This window comes from Mesoplodon bidens (genome assembly GCF_964165515.1).
Source record: "Mesoplodon bidens genome assembly, chromosome: 7".
Taxonomy (NCBI): Eukaryota; Metazoa; Chordata; class Mammalia; order Artiodactyla; family Ziphiidae; genus Mesoplodon; species Mesoplodon bidens.
In genome coordinates, this window is record NC_138164.1 from 89,966,425 (window position 1) to 89,992,434 (window position 26,010).

The 26,010-nt window shown below is 46.9% G+C and overlaps 1 protein-coding gene and 1 long non-coding RNA gene across 4 annotated transcripts in view; one reads left to right on the forward strand and one right to left on the reverse strand.

The window, feature by feature from the left end:
• Positions 1-1,542: 1,542 nt before the first annotated feature.
• RCN1 (reticulocalbin 1) lies at positions 1,543-14,909 on the forward strand. Its single transcript, XM_081238963.1, has 6 exons — positions 1,543-1,894; positions 6,775-6,968; positions 7,980-8,158; positions 9,546-9,606; positions 12,634-12,833; positions 13,723-14,909. The coding sequence occupies exons 1-6, from the start codon at positions 1,641-1,643 to the stop codon at positions 13,828-13,830; spliced, it is 996 nt and encodes a 331-aa protein (XP_081095089.1). The 5' UTR covers positions 1,543-1,640; the 3' UTR covers positions 13,831-14,909.
• Positions 2,519-26,010, reverse strand: part of LOC308619795 — a 205,725-nt gene continuing 182,233 nt past the window's right edge. The window contains exons 3-4 of one of the 3 annotated variants that reach the window (XR_014016231.1): positions 19,815-20,026; positions 2,519-6,268 (exon numbers count right to left, since the gene is read on the reverse strand). This is a non-coding gene — a long non-coding RNA (uncharacterized lncRNA). Of the gene's footprint in view, positions 6,269-19,814; positions 20,027-20,624; positions 21,398-26,010 lie in introns of those variants that run through there. The other 2 variants (XR_014016230.1, XR_014016232.1) reach the window with 2 other exon arrangements.

Sequence of the window (26,010 nt, forward strand, 5' to 3'; positions counted from 1 at the left end):
TGAAAGAAGTCTTCAAAAGACAGGTACTTGGACCTATACTGCTGTTGATAATGTCCTGTTATCCTTTTTTTTTTTTACTTTTTATTTTGAGTTAATTATAGATTCACATGGGTTGTAAGAAATAATAGAGGTTTCCCCCTAACTGGAACACAATATCTAGCCAAACTGTAGTACAATATCTTTTTGTTTTTCTTTTCTTTCTTTTTTTATTATTAGTTTCTGCTTTATAACTGTCCTGTTATCCTTATTGCAGGAGCAAGAAGCACAGCCCAGTGACCTTTTCTAGAGGATCAGGGATGGGGGACGGAGCAAGATGAAGGAAAAGCTCTGGGAGTTCAGCTGCCCAGGGCTATAGGGGAGGGCTCCTCTTCAACCATAATTTTAGATTACTAGAGGTTCATAACCTGGGGCACACAGTGGGGCTTCAGAAGATCCGTGCACCCTCTGACACTTTAATCAAACATCCAAGCCTGTAGCTGTATGTACATTTTTCTGTAAGAGGGTCCATGGCTTTCAGTGAGCCTCAAAAGGCTGTAACACACAAAGAATCATTGCTCTACCTGAACTGTCCAATATGACAGCCAGTAGCCACATGTGGCTATTTAAGTTTAAATCTAAGTTAAATTTTCAATGCCTCAGTTACACTAGCTACCTGTCAAGTGTGCTCACTAGCCCCTCCCTATTGGACAGCCCAGATATAGAACGTTTTCATCACTGCATAACGTTCTACAGAGCTTTTCTATAGCGGTAGCATTACTCCGGATTCAACGTACAGACAAGATTTGTTTAAGACATGTAGTCCTTTTGTACAGTGAGTTGCCATCCTTTAGCAATGAAAGCAGACATCCGAGATCCTGACTTCTTTTGAGACCATCTGCCAGCTTGGGGCCAGCACTCCTGGCAGCCGGAGTGCACAGGGCTGCTCTGTTTAGATGGTCCCTCGTCATGTTGACGTCATCTGCTTGGCCCTCCACATTTGAGTTTGCGACCCTTGTTTCTAGGAGACCTCGCCCACCTGGGTCTCATTCCAGTCTCTTTGCGTTTCTAATCACACTCCAAGCTTGGGTAAGTGGGGTTGAATTTGTCTTAAGAGCACTTCTTGGGGCGGTGTCTGGGGCTGAGATTCGGGCTCCCAGCTGGAAGTTGGGGAGAGCCAGTGCCTCCCTCCGTTCAGTTCTCTGGAACCGAAAGGGGAAAGGGAATTTTACCCCGAACATCTGTTGCTTGACAAAGAACTTCCCGGTCTTCTTACCAGCCCGCCAGTCCCCGGCCAAGTCCGCCTGGGCCCGCCCCTCGCGACGAGATCGCGGGGAGGGGCCGAGTCGAAACCCGAGCCCTGCGCCCACCACCCGGGCGGGCGACGTGGCTCCGCGGCCCCGGCTTCCCCCCGCAGCCCGGCGGCCAATGGGCGCGTGAGCAGGGCCGCCCGGCGCTCCCCTGCCCGCCGCCTGGGGCGCGCCCCTCCGCTCTGGCACGGGGGAGGCGCTGGCCGAGGGGCTGGCCCGTCCCCTCCCTCTTCGCGCTGGCCCCAGCCCCGCCGCCGCCGCCGCCGCCGCCGCCGCCGAGCACGCATTCCCGAGCCGCCGCCGCTCTCGTCGCTCGCTCGGTCCCTCCCCGCGGGCCGCTCTCCGCTCCCGACGATGGCGCGCGGCGGCCGCGGTCGCCACCTGGGGCTGGCCCTGGGGCTGCTGCTAGCGCTGGTGCTGGCGCCCCCGGCGCTGCGGGCCAAGCCCACGGTGCGCAAGGAGCGCGTGGTGCGGCCCGACTCGGAGCTGGGCGAGCGGCCGCCCGAGGACAACCAGAGCTTCCAGTACGACCACGAGGCCTTCCTGGGCAAGGAGGACTCCAAGACCTTCGACCAGCTCACCTCGGAGGAGAGCAAGGAGAGGCTGGGGTGAGGCCGTGCTCGGGGGCTCCGCAGGTGCCCGCGGGGCCACTCGCGCGGGAGCCGCGCGGACCGCCCTCCGCAAAGCGAAAGAGAAATCGGGCGCCGGGACCCAAGGGCGGGGGCCCGGCGGGCCCGGCGGCTGGGCTGGGGCAAAGTTGCCCGCGGGCGCCGGGACCCTGCGTGCTGATCGCCGCCGGGGCCGGGGTGGCTTCCCGCGGGGAGGCGAGAACGTGGCAGCGGTCGCGGGAGCCAGGACGGCCAGGGCCCGCCCCCTCCCCTGGGTTGCATCAGAAGGGAGGGGGGAGAGCGTACAAAAGAAAAATTTGTCCACGGTGGCCTTTTAGTGACATGAGTTCTTCCCCACCCTCCCGGTTTCTCTCTTCCCCCCGCATTCCAAGAGAGGAGGGCATGAGACACTGCTAAGGTCTCAAGGATTATCATTAAAGGGTAAAAGATGAGGGGGCAGCCGAAGGAGAGGGTTGATTCCTGACCTATGTCCCTGGGCCGGGACTGGGGTGTTCTTACCTTCTGCTTAATCGCCCCAATATCGGAAGTAAGGGGTATAAAAATCCTGTTGTTAAGAAGGGAGGGGCATTTGGGGATGGGGGGGTGGAAATGGAAACTGGTCCCCTCCTTTCTGTTTCCAGCAGTTTCTGATGGCAGCAGAGGCACCCAGTCTTTTGGCAGCTGAGGGCAAAAAGCTGGAGGGTGGTGTGGTGACAGGTTGTGAATTTCACTGTTGAAGGCAGTTGAGTCAGGAACCAAACCTGGGAAACATAACTTGGGTACATCTCAGTGCACCCTCTCCGCAGCCCCTGGGGAGACACTTGAGCTTTGTGCAAAGGTATCTGGGAGCCCTTCCACAGAGGAATCAGCAGTCAGCCTTATCCCAGATGGAGTAGGGATGGTCCCAAGAGCCCTGCCTACTGGGCACCAGGCCTCCAGGAATCTGGTTCCTGGGGGTGGAGGGTCTTTCTGGCCTGCCACACAAAAAAAGAACACAGCCATCCTTGTGCTGATGGGGGCTACCAAAGGCCAATGTGGTTGGTCAGAATATGAGGCTAAATTATACCTATTGTGTAGGTGCACCATCTGCCTGCTCTGATAAAAACATCTTTGAACTTCAAAGTCATCTCCCAACAGTCACCTTTTATTTTGCAGAGAAGTACTTTCTCTTCTAGTTTGGGCTTTAACAAAGGGAGCCATTGATGAGTTCAGTCTGTTGTATTGCCTTGAGGCACTTGGAAGCTGATTTATTCTGGGGCCCTGGGTGGCAGCCGTTTGTCACCAGGGAGAAGGAGGAGAGGTTTGAGGGATTGGAGTAGGGAACTCCACTTTTCAGTTGTAAGGCTTCCAGTTTAATGCCTTCCTCATGATGAGTAAGAGAGCAAGTGGTGATGAGCAAGTGGTAATGGAGTTGGTCTGCATTTGACCCTTGTATGAACACCTTAGCTGCATTCGTTTATTTTTTTAAATTTAATTTCATTTTTTATACAGCAGGTTCTTATAAGTTATATATTTTATACATAATAGTGTATATATGTCAATCTGCATTCATTTATTCATGCAACAAACATTTGAATGGCTACTGTATTCCAGGTACCGTGTTAGATACCTGACAACTACAAAAATAAAACCTTACGTTCTAGGCCGTAAAGTACTTATAATCATATGCAGAGGAGAGAGATTCAAGCAGATGCTATGCATAATTGCTGTGATGGTGGCATGTAAAAGCCACAATGACCGCATCGAGGAGAAGGAGCTCCCTAAGGCTTCGGGTTGGAGAAAGTAACTTGGGGGTTTGGGAAGTCACCTGACCAGAGCTTGTGGCACGACTCAAAGGTTACCAGACGCATGAGCAGGGGAAGGCATACTGAAGAGAGAACAGCCTGCTTATACAGGTTTTGAAATCTGTTCTTGTGGATTCGGGGTGTTGGGACAGTAAAGGGACAGGGCGGGAAGGACCTCTGTGAGGTGGAGATCAGACGTCATTCTGTACATGGTAGAAATGTCATCATCCCCAAAGTTTATTAGGAAAGTTGGACTGGCAGTAGGGCAGAGAACATAACTGAGGCACAGATGGCAAGACCAGGGGCACAGGGTGGCCGGGAGCGCCTAAATCAGGCACAGCGGGAGAGGGTAAACCCAGAGCTATGTTGGAGGTGGAACTGGCAGCGCTTGCTTTTGGCTCAACGTCGGGGTGGGGGAGAGGAGGGGGCAACAAAGGGTGGCATCCGTTCTCTGGCCTTGAGCCACTGGATGGGTAGTGGACACACCGCTCACCTGTAAGGTAAATCTGGGCTAAATGCAGAGGAGGCCGGAGCGTTGGAAATGATGGGTGCGGTATGGGACTGGCAGAGCATGAGAAGCCATTTCTCTGTCCACAGCTCCTGGTGCAACAGTCCCCTCCAAGTCCGGACTGCAGAGGCAGGAGCATGACTGGATCCAGGCAGCTTTGTCACCACCATCTGCCCATAGATTCTGAAAACGTGACAGCTCTAAGGCCCCTGAAGACAAAAAAAAAAAAGTGGGGACCCAGAGGCTTCATGCAGTCACCAATGTGCTGCACAGTCTGAGAAAAAAATGTAAATTACTTGCCAACATTTAACATCAAAGCGATTTTACATACAGCCCCCGATTTCCGGCTTCTCTTGACACCCGTGGCCCATTTTTCCATGAGGCAGTCATTGTCTAGAGCAGAGCTGGGCAGCCTTGTTGGCAGCTGTTAGGGGATCCCCGGGCTCCCTGGACGCTTTGCTTACTTCCATTACCTGTTACCTGTTTGTTGAGTTCTCCATCCACCTGTGGTGGGGACCGTCATCCTTAGTGAGGAAAGGCACACATTCTCTCCTCTATTCCTCACAACATTCCTTGTAAAGTAGGTGTTCCATTCACAGATGGGGAAACTGAGACTCAGAGAGTCAAGTCAGTTGCCCAAGATCACACAGGACTACGGTCCAGGTGTTCTAATTATAGCGTTTGGTCTATTTACATCATAGCCTCCTTTCCCTAGAGCTCATGTTTGATATTTTTAAAGAGAGAGGTTAAGATTATATATGCTTCCAACAGATATTTATTGAGCTCCCACTACGTGTCAGGCTGAGCTATGTCCTGGATATTTCTTTGGCATAGATTAGATGCTGTCCTTTCCAGAAAAACAGGTTGTATACTGTCTGACGTCGTTTGGTCTTTGCTGGTTTGAGGTTCTCCTTCTCAGTTGGCTTTGGATAACCGATGGGCATGTCACCACTGTGTCCCCAGGACTGGAGCAGTGTCTGGCGCACAGTAGGTAGGCTGAACACTGCACTGTGTGGAAAGAATTCTGCTGTGTCTAGCTGTGATTTCCTGGAAGGAAGATACTTGAGGTTTAGTCTTTCGGTCTTGAGACCTGTTAAAATTGAAAATGAAGGGACAAGTCAAAGCTGTTAGTAAAGTTTACACCTTCCTGAGAAAGGAGCTTGGGCTACCCAGGTTCGGGTAGGAGATGGAGATTTAAGTGCTAATGAATTCATTTCCATTTCTAATTGATCAAAGAGTAACTGCCGATTTGAACTTCTGTTTACAGTAAGAAGGATAAAATTCCAGCCCAAAGCAAAGAAACAAATCCCTAATTAGCCTGTATGACATCACCCCAGGTAAATGGACTACTAGGGTAAAACCTTCTTCAACATTGGAAGTAGCTCGCAGGTGTCTTGGAAGTTTCCTTCAGGGATGGCATCCCTAGCTTGGGGCCCTTTGGCCTACAGATGGACACTGGTGAGTTCCCAGCCTGAAGTTTGCTCTGGACAGGGGTTTGGGGTGCCTTAGTGGAGTCCAGTGGGGAATTGCTGGAACCTGGGCCAGCTGTGGAGCAGGAGATGCCAGTGGGCATAGGGGTCTTCAACCTAAGAGCAAGGGGCTGAGGCTCCTGCAGCTGCTTAGCTGGTCAAGTTTCTTGAATAGGTTCTAAAATGTCAAGGCTCTTTCATCCGTGACTTTTTTTTTTTTTTTTTTTTTTTTGGCTGTGTTGGGTCTTTGTTGCTGTGTGCGGGCTTTCCCTAGTTGTGGTGAGCAGGGGCTACTGTTCGTTGCAGTGCACAGGCTTCTCATTGCAGTGGCTTCTCTTGTCGCAGAGCACGGGCTCTAGGCGCGAGGGCTTAGTAGTTGTGGCTCGCAGGCTCTAGAGCGCAGGCTTAGTAGTTGTGACACATGGGCTTAGTTGCTCTGTGGCATGTGGGATCTTCCCGGACCAGGGCTCGAACCCGTGTCCCCTGCATTGGCAGGCAGATTCTTAACCACTGCACCACCAGGGAAGCCCCTCATCCCTGACATTTTCTGCTTTGTCCAAGATCTGGTCTCCTCCTGCTTTAAGTTTCAAGTCTTCGAATCCAAAGTGGTGAGCTAAAAAAAAAAAAAAAAAAAAAAAAAAAAACCCACTTATTTTTTGGTTGGTTTAGTTAGAATCTTCCATCTTTTTCATTGGGCTTAGAGCCAGAGGACATGGATTCTTACCCCAGTGGTACCAAATACTCCCTCATTACTCTAAAATGAGGGAGTTAGACTATATCAGGGAAGACTGCTAGGTTTCATCTTACAAATCAACTCACTCAGTTTCTGCAGAGAAGGTTTTCTGTTGAAAAGGATTCTGAGGCCACATCAAGGTTCTTTATCCAGACAGAAGGGCCTGATCCACTAGTAATGTCTGCCATGGGCATTGGGTGGTTGTGGGGAAGGCATATCATCCTTGGAAAAGATAAACTTCAAGACCCTTTCCAGCACCGTCAGATCATTGATTTTATTTTAGCATTTATGCATCTTAGATTCTGCAGGTGTTTGATCTCTTTCTGGAACAGGATCACACAAGCCTTGATAATAGCCTTTGTGGGTTTTTTTTTTTTTAACTACAGGAAGATTGTCGATCGAATTGACAGTGATGGGGATGGCTTCGTCACCACCGAGGAGCTGAAAACCTGGATCAAACGGGTGCAGAAAAGGTACATCTACGATAATGTCGCCAAAGTCTGGAAGGATTATGATCGGGACAAAGACGATAAAATTTCCTGGGAAGAATACAAACAAGCCACCTACGGTTACTACCTAGGTAAGAGGTGCTGCAAGAGCGATCACACAGCTGGGGCCTGTGTACCAAGCTTCTTGCGGGAAACTGTACTGTCTCACCATATCTACCCCCTCTGGGGAGACGTCTCAACCTCCTAAGTAAAAACTGCTGTGTAACATCCTGCTCTGCTTACTAAGAATACACCAAGTTGCTTACTGTGAGTGAACTTGTAGGTGGAAGGGGGCAAGGGTCTAATAAAAAATAAACTGCTGCCTAACCTGAGCTTACAATCTCAGAGGTGCACCCAGAGAACAAAGCAGAGAGGAAGCATGTTTTGTGTTACAGTTTCAGAATGCTGCCGAGTTTCAGGTAGCAAGGACCGAGTAAGCTGGAACAGTCCAGGAAGGCTTCCTGGTGGAGGGTGGCTTGGGAACTGGGCCTTAAAGAATGGATTTGTACCTGGAGAGGTAGAGACGGGTGGGGAAGGTGGGTCAGCTGGAGGGGCAAAAGTGCAGCAATGCATTCAGCAGTGGGCAGGGTTTGGACATAAGTCATGCTTGTTTTGGGGGAATGATGGAGGGGGGGGTGTGCCCAGCACTGGGTGCAGACCCGCTGGGTGCCTGGCGGAGCCAAGAGGGGACAGGCCTGAGGAGAACCAAAGACACATACACTCCCAGCCAGATTAAGAGAGGTCTTGAAAAGAGTCGAAGGAACATTTAGAATAGATGTCCTGGGTACTAGGGAGCCTCTGTATGTTCTGGGTCAAAGAATATGATGAAAGTAGGGGTCTGCAGAGAGAAGTATGGCCTTAATATGGTCTCAAGCCTATGCTTTTCACCGCTTGCCGTAATGCCCCTAACAAGTCTTTAGGTCATGGACTGTAGGGTGGTATGGAGGGACAGACACTAGAGGCATTCTGAAAGAAAATGTTTCAGAGAACTCGATAGGTCAGGACCTTTTGTCTTCTTTTGTACCATTTGGCGTGAAGGAGGAGTGATCTGGAAGAAAATGCCTTAGGAGCCCGGTTTTCATGTTTCTGTGTACATCCTGCAGGAAACCCCACAGAGTTTCATGATACTTCAGATCATCACACCTTTAAAAAAATGCTGCCACGTGATGAGAGAAGGTTCAAGGCTGCAGACCTCAATGGTGACCAGACAGCCACCCGGGAGGAGTTCACCGCCTTTCTGCACCCTGAGGAGTTTGAGCATATGAAGGAAATTGTGGTTTTGGTAAGATATAGAAAGAGCCTGCGCTGGCAAAAGACCAGGACAAAAGCTGCATGGAAACCTTGTCCCTTCTTGCAAAGTGAGAACGTTCTTCAGCCTGAAGGGAATGGGACAAGGACCCTGAAGTGGAATACACCGGAATACCTGTGTACCCAGGAGATGAGTCAGGGCAGGGTAGCTGCCGTTGCAAGTAGCCCCCAATCCCAGCCATTTAACACAATCGAAGGTTATATCCGGTCCTGGGCAGATGGTCCCAGTCAGGTAGATCTCCTGGGCAGTCCTTCTCCAGTGTTGTCAGGCTCCCAGTCTACTTCCATCTTGTCCTCCACCATCCTGTGGCTTTGAGGTCATCCTGGCCACTACCAGCTGGTAGATAGAAGAAGAGAAGGACTGAGGAGGAGGCATGGCCTGCCTTTACTGTTCCGAGGGCTCCTGCTACATATAACAAGGCAGGGGAATGCGGTCTAGATGTGTGCCCAGAAAGAACAAATGCATTTAGTGAGCAACTAGCTAGCCTCTGTCCTATCTGTCAGCTCTGAGGGAACAACAAAAAGACTCAGAAATGGAATGCATTGTACTGTTAAATCATATGGAAACTTAAAGTCGGACCATGCTTGGAAAGGATGCTCCCCTTGGAGTGTATTTGCTTTCCAGTGTCTTTCTGGGTCCCACCTGTCTTCATTTTCCACGACAGTAAAATAAATGCCATCACCTGTTTTCAGGGCAGATATCCCAAGGCAGTTCCAATTGTTTTGATGCTGGGGGACAACCAGCTCTGGACTATTTTAGTTACAGAGTCATGGATGGGTTCACTCTTGCCTCATGCTTCATCCTTATGACCACAGTGACCCCAAAGACTGGGCAGTGGCTTTAAGAATCATTCCTTTTTACCACCCAACATCTACTTAATGATAGCTAATCTGCCAGAAGACAATGAAGATGGGGGAGTGGATTAGGGGCTTCTGGATTGGCTCTGTTCTCAGGTTGGCCATTTTCTTCAGGATGCCTTTGAGTTTCTGTGACTCATTTAATTACTCACCTTAGCAAAAAACCTAGTTAAGAAGTCAAATGTATTGATAGTAAATACACAACATAATACATTCGAAAGTCAGATATACTTTTATTTTCTAATTGCCCACAGTTCCATATTTTTCTGACACCAACTCGGTGTTCATGGTCCCGTTAGCACTGGAATCTGTCTTTGTGATCATTTTAGTCCAGCGGTTCTCAGGCTGGGTTCCTCACAGTACACAGAGATGATCTGGCCGGAGGGTGGAGACGGTTGACCTGGCAGGGCTTCCTGATATAATTAGAGTGCCTCTGGGCTTGTAGGTACATTTTGAGTTGCAGAGAGGGTGCTGCTTTTAAAATCCCCCCCTTTGCTTCCTAGGAGACTCTGGAGGACATCGACAAGAATGGGGATGGCTTTGTAGATCAGGATGAGTATATTGGTAAGTGCTGGCCTGGAGTCTTGCTCCAGTGTCCTAACTGGGCAGCGTCCTCCACCCACACGTCTGGTTACTTTCCTCAGATGACTTTTCAGCAGCAGCTGCAAGTCTGTAGGTGTCACTCCTGTGACTTCCCAGTGAGAGGGGCTTGTCACACCAGCCCCTAGCGGTGCAGATTCAGGGAGGCATTCCTAGTGGAAAAGAGCCCAAAAGGCTGGCCGCACCCCAGGGCTGGCCAGCAGTTGATCCCACGGCTCTGAGAGGTGCCCTTCATCACACCGTGTAGTTCTACCTTTGCGAAATGGGACTGCGAGATCCCAGAGATGTACAGTGAAGCCAGAGCGGACAGTCTCAGGGGACAGACTTTACAACAGACTATTAGCCAGCGGGGCCTAGAAACTGGGCGGACGGAGCTGTGGTCAACAGAACTGTTTACATGCCCGAGTTCTCTGCAGAAAGGCATTCCTTCTTAGGTAAATCCTTTTACAAAGTGCACGATTGCCCCATAATATAGCCCTCTTACGCCTCTGGTTTTTGGTCTTTCATTGGGAGTACTGTTCCTAGTTTTTTGTTCTGAAGGGCTCCACTTAAGCAGCATCAAGAAGTGTGTTTGGGGCTTCCCTGGTGGCGCGGTGGTTGAGAGTCCGCCTGCCGATGCAGGGGACACGGGTTCGTGCCCCGGTCCGGGAGGATCCCACATGCCGCGGAGCGGCTGGGCCCGTGAGCCGTGGCCGCTGGGCCTGCGCGTCCGGAGCCTGTGCTCCACAACAGGAGAGGCCACAACGGTGAGAGGCCCGCATACTGCAAAAAAAAAAAAAAAAAAAAAACAACAACAACAACAAGAAGTGTGTTTGCAGGTAACTGAGCCCTGGCTGAATGAGGCTCCAATTAGTGCCCCGGATCACGCCGCCCAGGGGCCCTCCCAGCATGAAGGACTAGAGGAGGCGGCAGGGATATTTCCGTTTGATCCTCAGTGGCTGCCACTTCAGTGCTTTGGCGTGTGGCCCCAGCTGCAGGCCACCTTCTCGTGATAGCTCTTCTTTTCCCAAGTCTCAGTAAAGTAAAAGCTGGAAAATCATTTGAAGGATGGGATGGACATAATCTTTGTGCAGATATTTAACAGAGGCAGTTAATTACCTTTCAACATAGAAGAAGAGCCCATGTTGCCATCGGTCTCTGGTGTGTGGTTGTACTACTTTGCCCCCCCCATACAGAAGAATAAGTGCCTTCTGTAATGCAGAGCAACGTTTCTTCTAATCATTTGGAATTATATTTGGTCTGAAGAACCAAACGCTGTCCCCCTCTGTCTGTGGTAACAGACGGGCAGCTCTCGCCACAGTAATTAAAGCCATCTCGGTGGCACTACCTTTCTTTGTAGAATAACCAAGGCTGACAGCCCCGTCATCGATGCAAGCAGCAGAGCCTGCCTCAGGCCTGGTACACGTGCGTGTGCGGGAAGGTTCAGAGCCCCGGACACCTTGACAGTGGTGGCAGAATTAGACTGACAGGGTAGGCTGACTGATTAAACGATGTAGCACTTTTGATTAAAACTAGGTGCTCTCCCCACCCTCCTCCTGATCTGCATTGAAAGGGTGCAAAGTCGGGGGCAAACTCTTTGAGTGGCTTTGTCTAAAAGAAACATTCCATTCTTTACACTGGCAGAGAGGGAGGTCGGCTCATTTTTCTTGCAAACTGAATTCTAGGGGCTTCCCTGGTGGCGCAGTGGTTGAGAGTCCGCCTGCCGATGCAGGGGACATGGGTTCGTGCCCCGGTCCGGGAGGATCCCACATGCCGCGGAGCGGCTGGGCCCGTGAGCCATGGCCGCTGAGCCTGCGCCTCCGGAGCCCGTGCTCCGCAACGGGAGAGGCCACAACAGTGAGAGGCCCGTGTACTGCAAAAAGAAAAAAAAAAAAAAAAAACTGAATTCTGAGTGACTAGCAGTCAGAGAGACCGGACGTCCAGACTTGTCTAGCAAGTGACTTCAATTTATGGAGGAGCCTTCTTGGCAGGTGATGTAGCGTAGTGGGAAGAACACTGGAATTAACAGTCCTGGCTTCTCCGCTTACTAGCTGTGAGACCCGTTGGGAGTCGTGTAATCACTCAGTATAAGCCTCAGTTTCCTCATCTGTAAAACAGAAAGACACAGCACCCATGTTTCCAGGATGGTGTGGGTCTACTTGTAGCTGAACGCAGGGTCTTGCCTCTCTTTTTCCTTCATTCACTACCTACTGTCTCTACCACCTGACATTTCCAACCTGTTTCCATCAAAAGAGAAATTGCCCTCGGGGTATTTCTCTTTTCCAAGAAGGTCTAGTGGCTCAGCAAACAATGGATAAACATTGCCTTCTTTTTCCTTTCCCTGCCATTTTCTAAAATGAGGATATTTATCTACCTTATAAAATTGCTATACGGATGAAATGAAATATATATGAAAGCCCCCTGGAAATGATATAAACAACAATTGTAGTAAACACAGTGGTTAAGACTATGGGTTGGAAGCAGAGTGCCCATGTTCCTGTGTAGCCTACTACATTCTCATACTAGCTGTGGGTCCTTGGGTTAAGGCTGTGCCTCGGTGTTTTCATCTATAAAGTGGGAATAACGACACCTAACTTCATAGGATTGTAATGAAAAATCAAATTTAAAAAAGTATGTGCTTTACATAGCATCTGGACCATAGAAAGGGCTGATATTGGTCATTGTTATTAGTTTTCACCTGTATAGTTCCAGGCTGGGTTGTAGAGGGCTTTCACATTTGACCTTCATAATAACCTTCTGAGTAATAAGTTATTGTCCCCACTTTACAGATGAGGCACTGAACTAAGTCAAAAGCCAGGATTCATCTTCTGGCTCCCAAGCACAGTTCTTTCTCGCCCACTAAGCGGCCTTCATAGTGGATAAATCATTGCATTATTTACCCAAGAGACTGCCCCCAGGTATCTGGTTAGGTCTCTTGATTGCTAGAGGTCAGGTTTTCTTGGACTTACCTTCCCACTTGTCTTTATAACCAAGAACAGCCTTTCCTTCCAGCTGATATGTTTTCCCACGAGGAGAATGGCCCTGAGCCAGACTGGGTGCTGTCAGAACGGGAGCAGTTTAATGAATTCCGAGATCTGAACAAGGACGGGAAGCTGGACAAAGATGAGATTCGCCACTGGATCCTCCCGCAAGACTATGACCACGCACAGGCTGAGGCCAGGCACCTGGTGTACGAGTCGGACAAAAACAAGGTATTTCACCATCCTCTGGAATCATTCCTTGAAGGGAGACAGTTTACGTAAGATTGGTTCTGTTTGCTTCTTTGATGTTTGCCTTGCCCATGTGGCCGTGTCCTTATTGACTTCTCTCATTCCTGCCCTACATCAGAGACCTGTGAACTTGAGCCAACACCGTGATAACCCACGGTGAGCTCATTAGGCCCAGATGTTCCTGTTCCTGGAAAGTCTGCTGTGGGTCACACTTACGTTCACTGCCATCTCCTAGGATCGCAGAACCGGTCACTTTGTTGGCTGTGGGCAGGCATGGATTTAAGGGGTGTGCCCTGTGTTGCCCTAGGACGAGCTTGTTCATCCATTCATTCAGTCAGCAGACACTCATCAGACATCTGCAGCATGTGAGGCAGGAGGAAGACCATCACATTAAAAGTCTCGGCATCCTCAGGCCAGCTCACCGTGCTGGCTCCGAGCCAATATCTCTTGGTCAGTATCCAAAGAAATAAAGAAATAAGATGTAGAAAGAAGTCCTGCCTCTTCCCATTTTGATCACAGCTGCAAATTCTCGGGAGACAGTCAAGTTTTGCAGTCAAGCCATAAAAGGGAAGTAGAATTCTTCGGGGCCTGTCTTGGGAATGCCAGCATTGTGTGTAGACATAACAAGACTCTGGCTTCTCAATTCCTTGAGGACTTTTCTGATATATTTTAGCACAGCTTTTGTAGCAGGAGGCTGTTCCAATTTGGGGTTTTGCAGGGCAGTGATGGTAGATGAAGGAGGTACCTCGTAGCTTACTATGAAATGTAATATTTTAAATGTTGCAGATCAATGAAATAACATGAGCTTCATGCTGTGATGACTCAGAGTGACCAGAGTTTCTGTGACAGAGCTCTTTTCTCTCTCCTACAGGATGAAAAGCTCACTAAAGAGGAGATCTTGGACAACTGGAACATGTTTGTTGGAAGTCAGGCTACTAATTATGGGGAAGATCTCACCAAAAACCATGATGAGCTTTGATGCACATTCACCATAATATGACAGACTGTCATAGGCTTTCTTTTATTGTCCTGGATAATTGCTACAATTATCTCATTTACAGCAGTTGTGTCCCCCAAAAAAGCAAGTTTATCACCTCAGATTGGGGTTAAAATTATTTTTTACTCAATATTTGCTGGAAAATAGTCATCACTGATCTTTGAGTAAGGTTTCTGTCCAAACACATTAAAATCTTGGTAAATTGCAGTGCTTTATGGGGATACATTGCTAAAACATGACTTTTTAGCTTTTTCCATGAAATTTGAACTGAAGGGGAATAAAATTTGAAAAAGCCCTATTATTCAGAAGTTGGGTGAGCGGGGAGAGGGCAGTATATGGAGTGACTGCTATGTATTTTAACTGCAGAGTTGTTACATTTGCCACTGTTAAATAATTGGTGAGGGAAAATTCTCATTAAGCTTCGGTGGTATCTCATCCTACACAGGCTTCTTTCAGAACAAGGCTGATATTTCAGATTCTTCTTCTTGACTTTGTACTCTGAGCTGTTACTGTAAATGGCATATAAATTTCTGTGCATTCTTCTATATGGACCTGCTAATGTGCACGACAGATCCACCCATCTTTGTGTTTTGTTTTTTGTCTGTTTTTTACAATAAGAAGCAGTTAAGAAAGGTTATGTGAAAAAGAAAGGAATATTAAAGGTAGGGAGAAAAGATGAATGTCAGGCATTTGAAGAACTATAGGAAAATGGTAAACACTTTATCATACTTGAGAAATTTTTCTTGACATGTAAATGAAGCAGTTCTGATCTTTGAAAAAGTGAATAGAAACCCAATCCATTTCCTTGCTGATCTCTGATAGGAATAGGGAGTAGGGTCCTAGGAAAGCCTGCTTAGTGGAGCTCTGGAACCCATCTCATCCAGTCCTGATGAATCCACAACCCTCGAACCTGCCCCGGGACCACTTACACCATGTAATTGACAAAGCAGTGTTCCAAGCCACTGGCTGAACTGGAAGAAATAACTTTTACAGGTTGAACTTCCACCTTTTAAGGAGAAAGTGAATGAAATAAAGGATCCCTCTGAAGATTTTCTACTGTGTCCTGTGGTGTTTGACTTCATATGTACCATTTGTGACATTATTCACTGTTGATATAGAATTTAACAGTGGGATGAGATGACATGAGTAAGATTATAAAAGTTCTGCATTTTAAAAATCCAACTATTAGAATGTTCAGAACATATTCATATTTACTTATTTAATACATATATACTTCTCCATGCTAATTAGAGAACCTGCAGGTCATTTTAATGGTAAGACCTTTCAGAGACAGGTTTCAGTTGGAGGAGAATCTGGACTTCTTATCAAGGCCTAGGAGGCCCTATAACAACTGGTCCCTTCCCAACTCATCAGCCCCACTCCCTTTCACCTCCCATAGCAGCCCTACTGACTTTCTGGTCCTCAAACACACCAAGTTCATTTCCAGGTTGGGCCCTTTGCACTTGCTATCCTTCTGATTTGGAACCCCCATCTCACACATACTGGGGTAACTCAAAACATACTTCCTCAGCAGGACCTTCCCGACTCCATTATTTGTAGCAGTCCCATTTGAGTCCCTGTCTTATTTCCCTGTTTTATTTTCTCCTTGGTATGTACCTATTGCCATTTATATTTGTTTCCTAGGGCTGCCATACAAATGACCACAAAAGAGGGTGGCTTTCAACAGCAGGAACTCACAGTGCAGGCTGGAGTCTGAAATCAAGGTGTTGGCAGGACTGGGCTCCTGAATGCTCTAGGGGAGAATCCTTCCTTCCTTGCTTCTTCCTGCTTCTGCTGGCTCCAGGCGTTCCTTGGCTGTGGCGCATTACTCCACTCTGCCTCCATCTTACGGCCTTTTCTTCCTCTCTCTGTGTCTGTCCTCTGTGTGTCTCTTATAAGGACACTTGTCATTGGCTTTAGGGCCCACCTGGATAATCAAGGGTGATCTAATCCTAGATCCTAAATTACATCTGCAAAAAGCCATTTTTCCAAGTAAGCTCACATTCACAGGTTCCAGGAGTTAGGAGGTAGACATATCTTTTGCGGGGGGTGCCCCATTCAACCAAACGTACCATTTGACATTATCGTGTTTGTATGTTGTCCACCTTCCCCGAGCTAGAACATAAGCTCTATGACAACAGTAGCCTGATTTGTCTAATTTACTGCTACTTCCCAGGACCTAGAACTGTAGAGCCTAACCTACAGTAACTACTCTGTAATTATTTGCTGAATGAATGAGAGGTTGTAGCTTTAATCAAAGAGAATACTCCTGGGGGGATACTACAAAAAAGTTTTACAAAATAGCTAATATTTGCTGAATGAAAAGTAATTTGCCCAAGATTACAGAGTGATTATATGGCAGGACCAGAACTCGAATCCAGGTGTTCCTTGCTCCAAAATCTCTGCAGTTCAACACTAAATTTTACTGCTCCAAATCTCTGAATCTATGTTCCCTTTATTTCTTTGCTCACCCACAGTATATGTGGTCAGGAAATGAGAATAACTCCTCTTAACCTAGAAATAGGCTGACACATTTTTTTCAAGCAATGAGAACCTGTCTTTTAAAAAATGAGAAAATAATATAGTGTAACCCAATTATAAGCATAACACTTTTAAAAGGTGCTAACGTTATTTTTCCCCCAAAAGGGAATACTGGTTGGTTTATTAAGTTATACATAGTAAGACATTAAATATATTTTGAGCACTAAGTTTTTCCTTTCAAGTCAGTGCACATAAGAAGAGAACCCTCAAAGAGACTAGTGCTTCTGGGGCTGAATTTAACACTATTTAAGGAAAGAAAACCTTAGCTAGGGGACATAGCTGTTAACATGGTGATTTGTAAAGCCTTAGATTTCTAATAGGGTCTGACTGTTTCAAGGAAAACGTATTTTGTTTCTAGGTAACATTTCAAGTCTGATTATGAACAAATGCTACAAAATTGATCTGTAATGGGAAATACTGTTATGTCACAAAGCATTATTTGTATGCTTAATGTGACTGAAAGCATTAATTGCTAGGAGCCACAATCTGTCCAAGCAAAACATGAACACATATTTTGTACCTCTTGTCTCTTACTGTAGAATTTTGAACGAATTCGAGTGTAACGAAGATGTAGTTAGAAAATCTGCACACCTGAAGGTTTTCTTTACCCGCTTGGATTACTACTGTACTTGTTCCTCGTTAGCAAACGCAGGAGTCATATCTGCTCAGAAGTGCCCAGCAAACAACAGCTACATGCCTACTTGTTAGCAGCTCAGCAAAAACATCGTGTGGCGTAAAGTGGTGAACCGCTGACTGGATTTTTAAAAAGTCTAGATTTATTTTGCCACCTTTGTAGTAAAATCTAGCTTCCTCCAAGTACATGCAACTAAAGATTTGGCTCTCTCAGTAATTTTTTTTATTATTATTCTTTCTGTATTCTTTTTTAAAAGATTTTTTTGATGTAGACGATTTTTAAAGTCTTTATTGAATCTGTTACAATATTGCTTCTGTTTTATGTTTTGGTTTTTGGGCCCCGAGGCATGTGGGATCTTAGCTCCAGGACCAGGGATCAAACCCGCCCCTCCCACATTGGAAGGCAAAGTCTCAACCGCTGGACGGTCAGGGAAGTCCCTCTTTCTGTATTCTTAAAACAAGTTCATAGTGCTAGAACTTCCCACTAAAAACCAATGAGTGCCATAACACCCACCACTTTGGCTCACATTCAAGTTTTAAAATTTTGAACAGTGGAAAGATTGTGTCATCAGCACTTTAACTCATGAGATTTACATGAACTTGGAGCTATTTCCAAGAATCCATCTGCACTCTCAATTCTGGTCAGTTCCAGGGTCTGGGTCTGGGGAAACACTCAAACTGGATTTGAGGTAGTTATAAAGATGAGGTAAGTAATGCACATGCAAGAACTGCAAGGACTGAGTTTTCCCTGATGACCTTCCTCAGGTGGTCAAATGCCAGAGGTCAGATAGATCAATGCCTGCAAACACCAGGCTGCTGGTTAGTGGTCTTGCCAAGATTTAGAATTCTTGTGGGAAGTGTTTTAAAACCTGAAAACTGATCTATTACTGGGTGAAACTGAATGGATTAAATGACAAAGGAATAGCTTTTATTTTTTTATAAATTTATTTATTTATTTTTGGCTGTGTTGGGTCTTCGTTGCTACGTGTGGGCTTTTCTCTAGTTGCGGAGAACGGGGGTTACTCTTCGTTGTGGTGCGCAGTCTTCTCATTGTGGTGGCTTCTCTGTTGAGGAGCACAGGCTCTAGGCACACGGGCTCTAGGTGCACGGGCTTCAGTAGTTGTGGCTCGCGGGCTCTAGAGCGCAGGCTCAGTAGTTGTGGTGCACGGTCTTAGTTGCTCCGTGGCATGTGGGATCTTCCTGGACCAGGGCTCAAACCCGTGTCCCCTGCATTGGCAGGCGGATTCTTAACCACTGCACGACCAGAGAAGCCCAGGAATAGCTTTTAATGTTGTTTTTGTCACGGTCAGGGTATTCCAAAGCTAGTTATATGTGGTAGGGATTTGGAATGTAATTCAAAAGCAGATCAAAGACTCTCTGCACATTCAAAAACATTCAGAGACCCAGCTGGGAAAGGTTATATTTTATGAGGAGGAAACTGAGGCCCAGAGAAATTAAGCCTGTGCTTTTCCCTTTCTCAGGACTGAGGCAGAGGTTGGACTAGAACACCTTCGCCAACTCCAGATGTTCCCTTTAAAGCTTTAATGTTCTCATCTGAAAAATGGTGACAATAACTCTTACCTTGTAGAAGAGAAATAGGATGAATTAAGGTAACGAACATAAAGCATTTTGTGTGGTCAGTGCTCAGGAAATGGTAACCATTTTTATTATTACACCAAAATAAGGTCCTTACGTATTTCAGCATCAAAGATTTTGTTTATTTGTGGTTAATTTTAGATTTCCACGTGTGGCATTAGTGACTGATGGAGGTTGTGGATTTATCAGAAAATTCTCAAAGGTGTTTGCTGTTTTAAATATATGAAAGAAAGTTTTTGTTTTTTTTTTAAAGTTCACAACTTAAAAATGAAAGAGTTCACATGGTTATTAAGTATAAGAAGCTGAGGACATTTAATGACTCACATCAGATTAGCGGTCCTAAACTACAGCAAGTATGTGGCCGTGCTGCTAAGATACTTGAGACGAAGAAAGATGCCCGTAGAGAGCACGCCCAGGTGACTTGAGAGTCAGACCCACTCACTAGCTGAACGACTTTAGGCCAATTACTTCCACTCTGCAAGCCTCCTTTCCCTCTTCTGTAAAAGGAGGCAAGAGCAGCACCAGCCCGGCTGGGTGGTTGTGGGGGGCTCAGTGAGGCCCTGAGTGTGAAGCGCTTTGCCCAGGCCTGACGCAAGGAGATGCTTGATCGGTGGAGCTAGGTGACTCTCATAAAGGGTAAAAAATACCCTCTCCTAAGGGTGAAAAAACATGCTAAGGAATAAAAAGGAACCGTCTGGAGAATGAAATATTGCCATTTGTGGCAACATGGATGGACCTAGAGAATATTATACTTAGCGAAGTAAGGCAGACAGAGAAAGACAAATATTATTTGGTATCACTTAATAGTGGAATCTAAAAAATAATACAAATGAATCTGTATACAAAACAGAAACAGACTCACAGACATAGAAGACAAACTTTTGGTTACCAAAGGGGAAAGGGAGGGGGTAGGGATAAATTAGGAGTATAGGATTAACAGATACAAACTACTCTACGTAAAATAGATAAGCAACAAGGATTTACTGTGTAGCACCAGGAATTATATTCAGTATCTTGTACTAACCTAAATGGAAAATAATCTGAAAAAATATGTATATGTATAACTGAATCACTTTGCTGTACACCTAAAACTAACACAACATTGTAAATCAACTATACTTAAATTTTTAAAAAAAGAAATTGTTTAGAGGATATCTACACTTTATTTTTCTGGCAGGCGCGATTCCCATCCAAACCTTCACACTGGAGCCGGGCTCATCAGCCACAGGAGGCCCCGCCGGAAGTCTTCAGGAAGGCCCACCAGCTTGCTGATGGCTGGATTCACAAAGACATGGACTGAAGACCCAGTGGTACAGGCCAAAGCGGCAAACTGCGCCAGCTTGAGGTGGCCAAAGAAAAAGCCATCACTGAGGTGCCGGAGATTGACGGAAGGTGGCTCCTTGGTGGGCTTGTGAGGAAACAGAGCAAGGCGGTAATGCATGCTGGAATGACCAACTTTCTCCATGACCAACACAGCCACTGGAATCTGAGGAAAGCCGACCGGTGAGTGGAAGGTGCACTGATTGGTCACTATGAACCCCACCATGGGGGACATCAGCAAGCCCGTTTTCAGGCCGCAATACCTGGAAAGTTACATCACAATGCTTATTCTGTATATAACATTGTATATATTGTATACATTTAATATACTAACAGTTGTTATACATTGTATAACATTGTGTAACATTTGTTATACAATTGTATATACATTGTGTGTGTGTGTGTATATATATATATATATATATATATATATATATTTATTTTTTTTTTTTTTTTGCGGTACGTGGGCCTCTCACTGTTTTGGCCTCTCCCGTTGCAGAGCACAGGCTCCGGACGCACAGGCTCAGCAGCCATGGCTCACGGGCCCAGCGGCTCTGCGGCACATGGGATCTTCCCGGACTGGGGCACGAACCTGTGTCCCCTGCATCAGCAGGCGGACTCTCAACCACTGCGCCACCAGGGAAGCCCAACATTGTATAACATTTAATATACTAACAGTTCACAGATATGGTAAGTTCTCATTAAACATTGGCTATTATTATTATTGCATCCATCTTGTCCTTGCTTCTCATGGTAAAAAATCACGTACTTTTGTGTAAATGAAAGAGAATTATTGTGTCTCTTATATCTGCTACTAGATTGTAATCTCTTTAAGGACAAGGACTTTGTCTTGTTTCTGAAGTTTGTTGATGAGAAATAAGGCTGTGCTTGAGATAAATGTGGAGGTTGAGCAGAATCGGAAATAAAAGCATCAGGCTGAGTTACAGTTTCTTCCCTCCTCTCCAAAGAGGCCTCCTTGTGATTTAAAATTTTTAATCACATTGTCTTATTGTCTTCTTTTTTTTTTTGAGAAAATTAAGACTGAATGTGAGAATTCACTGTAAGGAAACAATTGTGGGTTGTATTAAGTTCGACTACAAAGCTGCTCACTGAATCATGGTTCACAGAAACAAGCTAAAAGTCTCCATCCAGGGAGGGCACCATGGGTGCCTGTGGCTGGCTACCTGAGCATCCACTGATGTCACCCATCATGACATTAGATACATTCATTTACTGACATGGAAATCTGTCCAGTGAAAAAGATCACATTACGGAACAGTATGTACCATTCGATCTCGTTTGTTATTATGAGAATATACAGGTTTATGTCCTTATTGCTTAGAAAAAACTTTGAAAGGATAGCCTCCCAAATGGTTTCAGTAGTTATCTAGCAGTAGAATTTGGATAATTTTTTTCTTCTTTTTGCCTCTATGAATTTTCCAGAATGAACATGATTTGCCTTTGAAATTAAAAAACCAAAGTGTTATTTTTTTTAAATGTCTGAATATGAATTTCATTAAAGCACTGGAGAGAGAAGCAGACTGGAGAAGCAAGGCTCCTTCTTCTGCCCGTTGGGATCCTGCCTCTGGCTGCCCTCCCTGAGAAGCCTCCCTCCTGAGCAAGTGAGAAGGAAAAAGGAACAGGAAAAGAAATCGCTGCTCTTCAGTATGACTCCGAGATCCAGTGAGAACCAAATTCTCCCATCTTCATTTCCCATCGTTCTTTGCAGCAATTGCTTTCCTAGTGCTCTGCCAGCTTTTCCTCATTCTCTTAAGGCACTGACAGGAAAGACATAGTGCCTCTTCCCACCGGGAGTACAGTACGTCCTGAGCTCCCTGTAACTCTGAGCCAGGCCACGAGACCTTTAAATAATTAAAATGCAGGAGGACTCTTAAACAATGCCATCGATGAGCACCTGGTCACCAGGGCTGTGCTGGGTCCTTTACATTTTGTATTCAGTCTTCAAAGCCATCCTGCAAGGTAGGTCTCATTTCCCCCATTTTACAAGAAAGAAAGTAAAGCAGGGAGGCTGAATAAATTTTCCAAAGGCATGCATGCAGTAAGTGGTGGTCTAGGCCCAAACCTCAGGCTGTCTACAGACAAAGTTCACATTTTCTCCTTCATTCTGGCTTACTAGTAGGTAAAGCCAATATCTACATTTTAGTCCAGTGAAGGAACTGCATTTTCTTTAATTGTTCCTGTGACTTTAAGAATTACATTTTCTTGGAGTTCCCTGGAGGCGCAGTGGTTAAGAATCCACCTGCCAATGCAGGGGACACGGGTTCGAGCCCTGGCCCGGGAAGATCCCACATGCCGCGGAGCAACTAAGCCGGTGTGCCACAACTACTGAGCCTGCCCTCTAGAGACCGGAGCCACAATTACTGAAGCCCGTGCGCCTAGAGACCGTGTGCCTAGAGCCTGTGCTCCGCAACAAGAGAAGCCACCATAATGAGAAGCCTGCACACCGCAACGAAGATTAGTCCCCGCTCGCCACAACCAGAGAAAGCCTGTGCACAGCAACAAAGACCCAATGCAGCCAATAAATAAATAAATATTTTTTAAAAAGCAAAGGTTAAAGTCAAAGAAACAGATCCAGGGTGGAGTCTGATTTAGCTCTTCCCTGTGACAATCCAAGAGACAACACAAATCCCAGATGGCTGGAATGCAGACTGCCGGGGGAGGCTGGGGAGGAAGCAGGAGCCAGACTGGGGAGGGTCTTGGTAAGGAATTTGGGTTTTATCCTGGGGCCCTGGGAAGCCACTGCAGGCAGGGGAGAGGCAAGATCAAATTTATTTAGTAAAACTGTTGCAGGAAAGGGGACCCCTTCCAGGCCCCAAGAGTGGTCTCTTGCCTAACACTTGGAAATGAACTGTCTGGGGAGACACACATGCTGACAAAGCAAGAGACTTTATTGGAAAGGGGGCCCCCAAGGTGGAGAGCAGGAGTACAAGGGAACCCAGGAGAACTGCTCTGCCACGTGGCCTGCAGTCTCAGGTTCTGTGGTGATGGGGTTAGTTTCCAGGTTGTCTCTGGCGAAGCACTCGGACTCAGGGTGCTTCCTGGTGGCGTGCACATCACTCAGCCAAGATGGATTCCAGCGAGCAGGATTCTGGGAGGTTGGCAGGACATATGGACTGGACTCTCCTCTCTCCTTTTGACCTTTCCCAAATTCTTCCATTTGGTGGTAGTTGTTGACCTCCTGTTGTAAGATAACTCATGCAAGTGGTTACTATAGTGCCTGGCCAGGACAGGCAGTTTCAGTCAGTGGTTCCCCTAACGAAACTGTGGCTTCGGGGCTTTCCTGGTGGCGCAGTGGTTGCAAGTCCGCCTGCCGATGTAGGGGACACGGGTTCATGCCCCGGTCCGGGAGGATCCCACATGCCGCGGAGCGGCTAGGCCCGTGAGCCATGGCCACTGAGCCTGCGCATCCGGAGCCTGTGCTCCGCAACGGGAGAGGCCACAACAGTGAGAGGCCCGCGTACCGAAAAAAAAAAACAAAAACAAAAAACTGTGGCTTCGAACTGAACAATGGGTTAGATGGAAACAATAATGTGTGCAGGAAAATAATTAGGTAACTACATAGTTCTGGCAAAAATGATGCTGTCTGGGACTAGAATGGTGACAGCAGAGATGGAGAAAACTAGATGGAATCAAGAGAGATTTTTCATAAGCTGTGATGATGAAGCAGAATGAAGGAGACAAAAGAGCCCGGGGCCACTCCCAGTTTAGATGACTTAATGATGAGATCATTTGTGGAAAGAGGAAACAGGGAGAAGAGGCTTGGGGTGAAGGTGAGGAAAGTGATGAGTGCTGCTTTGAACAGGTTGAGCTGAGGTGCCTGTGAGACCCTAAGAAGAGGTGCACAGCAGGGATAATAACACCCCTAGCTAAGATTTATTTAGCCCTGTACTACACGCGAGGCCTTCTGTTAAGTACACAAACTGGATTATCTATCAAGAGACATCTGGATCTATGGGGCTAACGTTAAGAAAGAGGTTCGGGCTAGACACAGGAGTTGAGCTCAGATCTGACGTCAGGGTCTAGGCAGGGAGGGCGAAGAGCTGAAGCCACTGGTGTAACACACTCGGGGTGGCAGGCCCAGGGTGAGCTGGAAAGCAAATGCCCAGTCTCACCCCGCACAAATTCAGACTTTTAAAAAAATATTGGCATGAAAAAGAAAGCTCAAGCCCCAAATGGTGTCATTTGCCCCCTCAGACAGCAAACCAAGGCTTAATTGCAGTTTCAATCCCTCCTAGAAATGCGACCTTTGAAACAGTCAATCTGAAACAGTCACTCTATGGGAACAAGGTTATCTGCCTGATAAAGACCCCTGCCATTCCCCTCCCCCCCAAAGAAGACAGTCTGGCCTGAAACAGTCCTTTCTTTTCTCCTGCTAATACCTTCCTGACCCACCCTCCTTTCACCTATAAAAACCTTTCACTTTGTACAACTCCTCAGAGCACCCTTCTCTTTAACTAGATGGGATGAATAAAGCCAATTCGATCTTCAAATTCACTCAGTTGAATTTTGTTTGTTTAACACTGGGCGGACTAAGTAAAACTCATGGGTGGCCTGCCTGGATTTGTCTTTCTGGTCCCCGGTTTGTCACCCCTCGTAATTAAACCGGGGGACAGGGAGGGATGGCCTAAAGGGATGTGGGAACAAATGTATATGTATGACTGATTCACTTTGTTATAAAGCAGAAACTAATAAAAAAATAAAATAAAAAATAAATAAAAAGAAGAGGGTGAAATCAAGCCCAGAGTTTCAGCCTAACATGCAAAAAGCTGGCTTTGAATAAGCTCCCAGCTGATATTTCTCAGGATGCAACAAGCGACTGATAAAGTGTCTGATTCTAATGCTGCCTAATAATTGAGGTGAATGCCTATCTTCTATGCTTTCTTCCACCTGGTTTAGTAAACTTTAGCATAAAGGGACGTTTGAGCTGGAAGACCCCTTGGGGCTCACTTCGTACAGGGGCTCTCCAACACTGGTGTGCGGATCAGAATCTCCTGGGGAACCTGCAAAATGTCCAGACCCCCAGGATCCTCCCAGACCTTCTGAATCAGTGTACAAGGAGGGCCCCAGGCACCCTGATTTTAACAAGGTCCCAGGTGATTCTGATGCACACACCTAGCATGGGAGTTGTTCCTCTAGGTCTACCCGCTCAGATAAGGAAACAGCCCAGAGAGATGAAGTAAGTTGCTCACCTGCATGCGGCTAGAGAGGGGCAGGCTCTGTCCACACTCTGCCGGTCACTCCAGCCCTTTCCATTAACCTCCCCATCCCCAAACTCAGGCCCAGGCCAGGCTTGGAGATCAGTGGGTCTCTGGGGCATTCACAACTCAGAATCAGATCTGCAGTGTTCATGATCTCACCCTGATTTTGCACCCAACTCCAACAACTGGGTTTGGTCTTATCTTACTCCCACTCCCCAAGCTCCTTCCTTGGGTCTGTTACTATGTTCTGCCTTGACCCCAGGGCTGAGGCCCTGCCTTGGTGCCTCCCTACCCCTGGCTGCCTCTGGAGCAGGAGGCGTGCACACAAGAGGGACACAGTGCCTCTGGGTCAGTGTGAAGAGACAGTCCTGTTGCATCCTGAGGTCTGGAGAGACGTGCCTGTCAGATGGTAGGAGGCCAGGGGGCATATGGCACAAATACACCTTTCAGAGGGGTGAGGTTATTTTTGTCACTTGCTATAAATAGCATACGATGGGCCATGGCTTGTGGTCAGTTACATGGCATGCCAAGGCAGGATTCTGGCAGGAAATCCATCCCCACACTACCTGAAACTAAGAATAAGCACAAGCTGGGTAGCATGACCCCATGACTGTGCTGAGTCCCCAAGGAGCATCACATGAGCAGCTGAAGGGAAATTCAGGCCTTGAGAGTCTGCACAGGAGGCCCCTGCCTGGGTGGTGTTAGGAGGTTATGTGGTTACAAGGAGAAATACATAAACATTTAGAAATACAGACCTGGGGAGAAAATGCCTTAAATGTGAGCACATATAAAGTTAAAAGATTAAGATGATGAAACTAACACTTAGGAATATACTCTGTGTATCTTTATATAA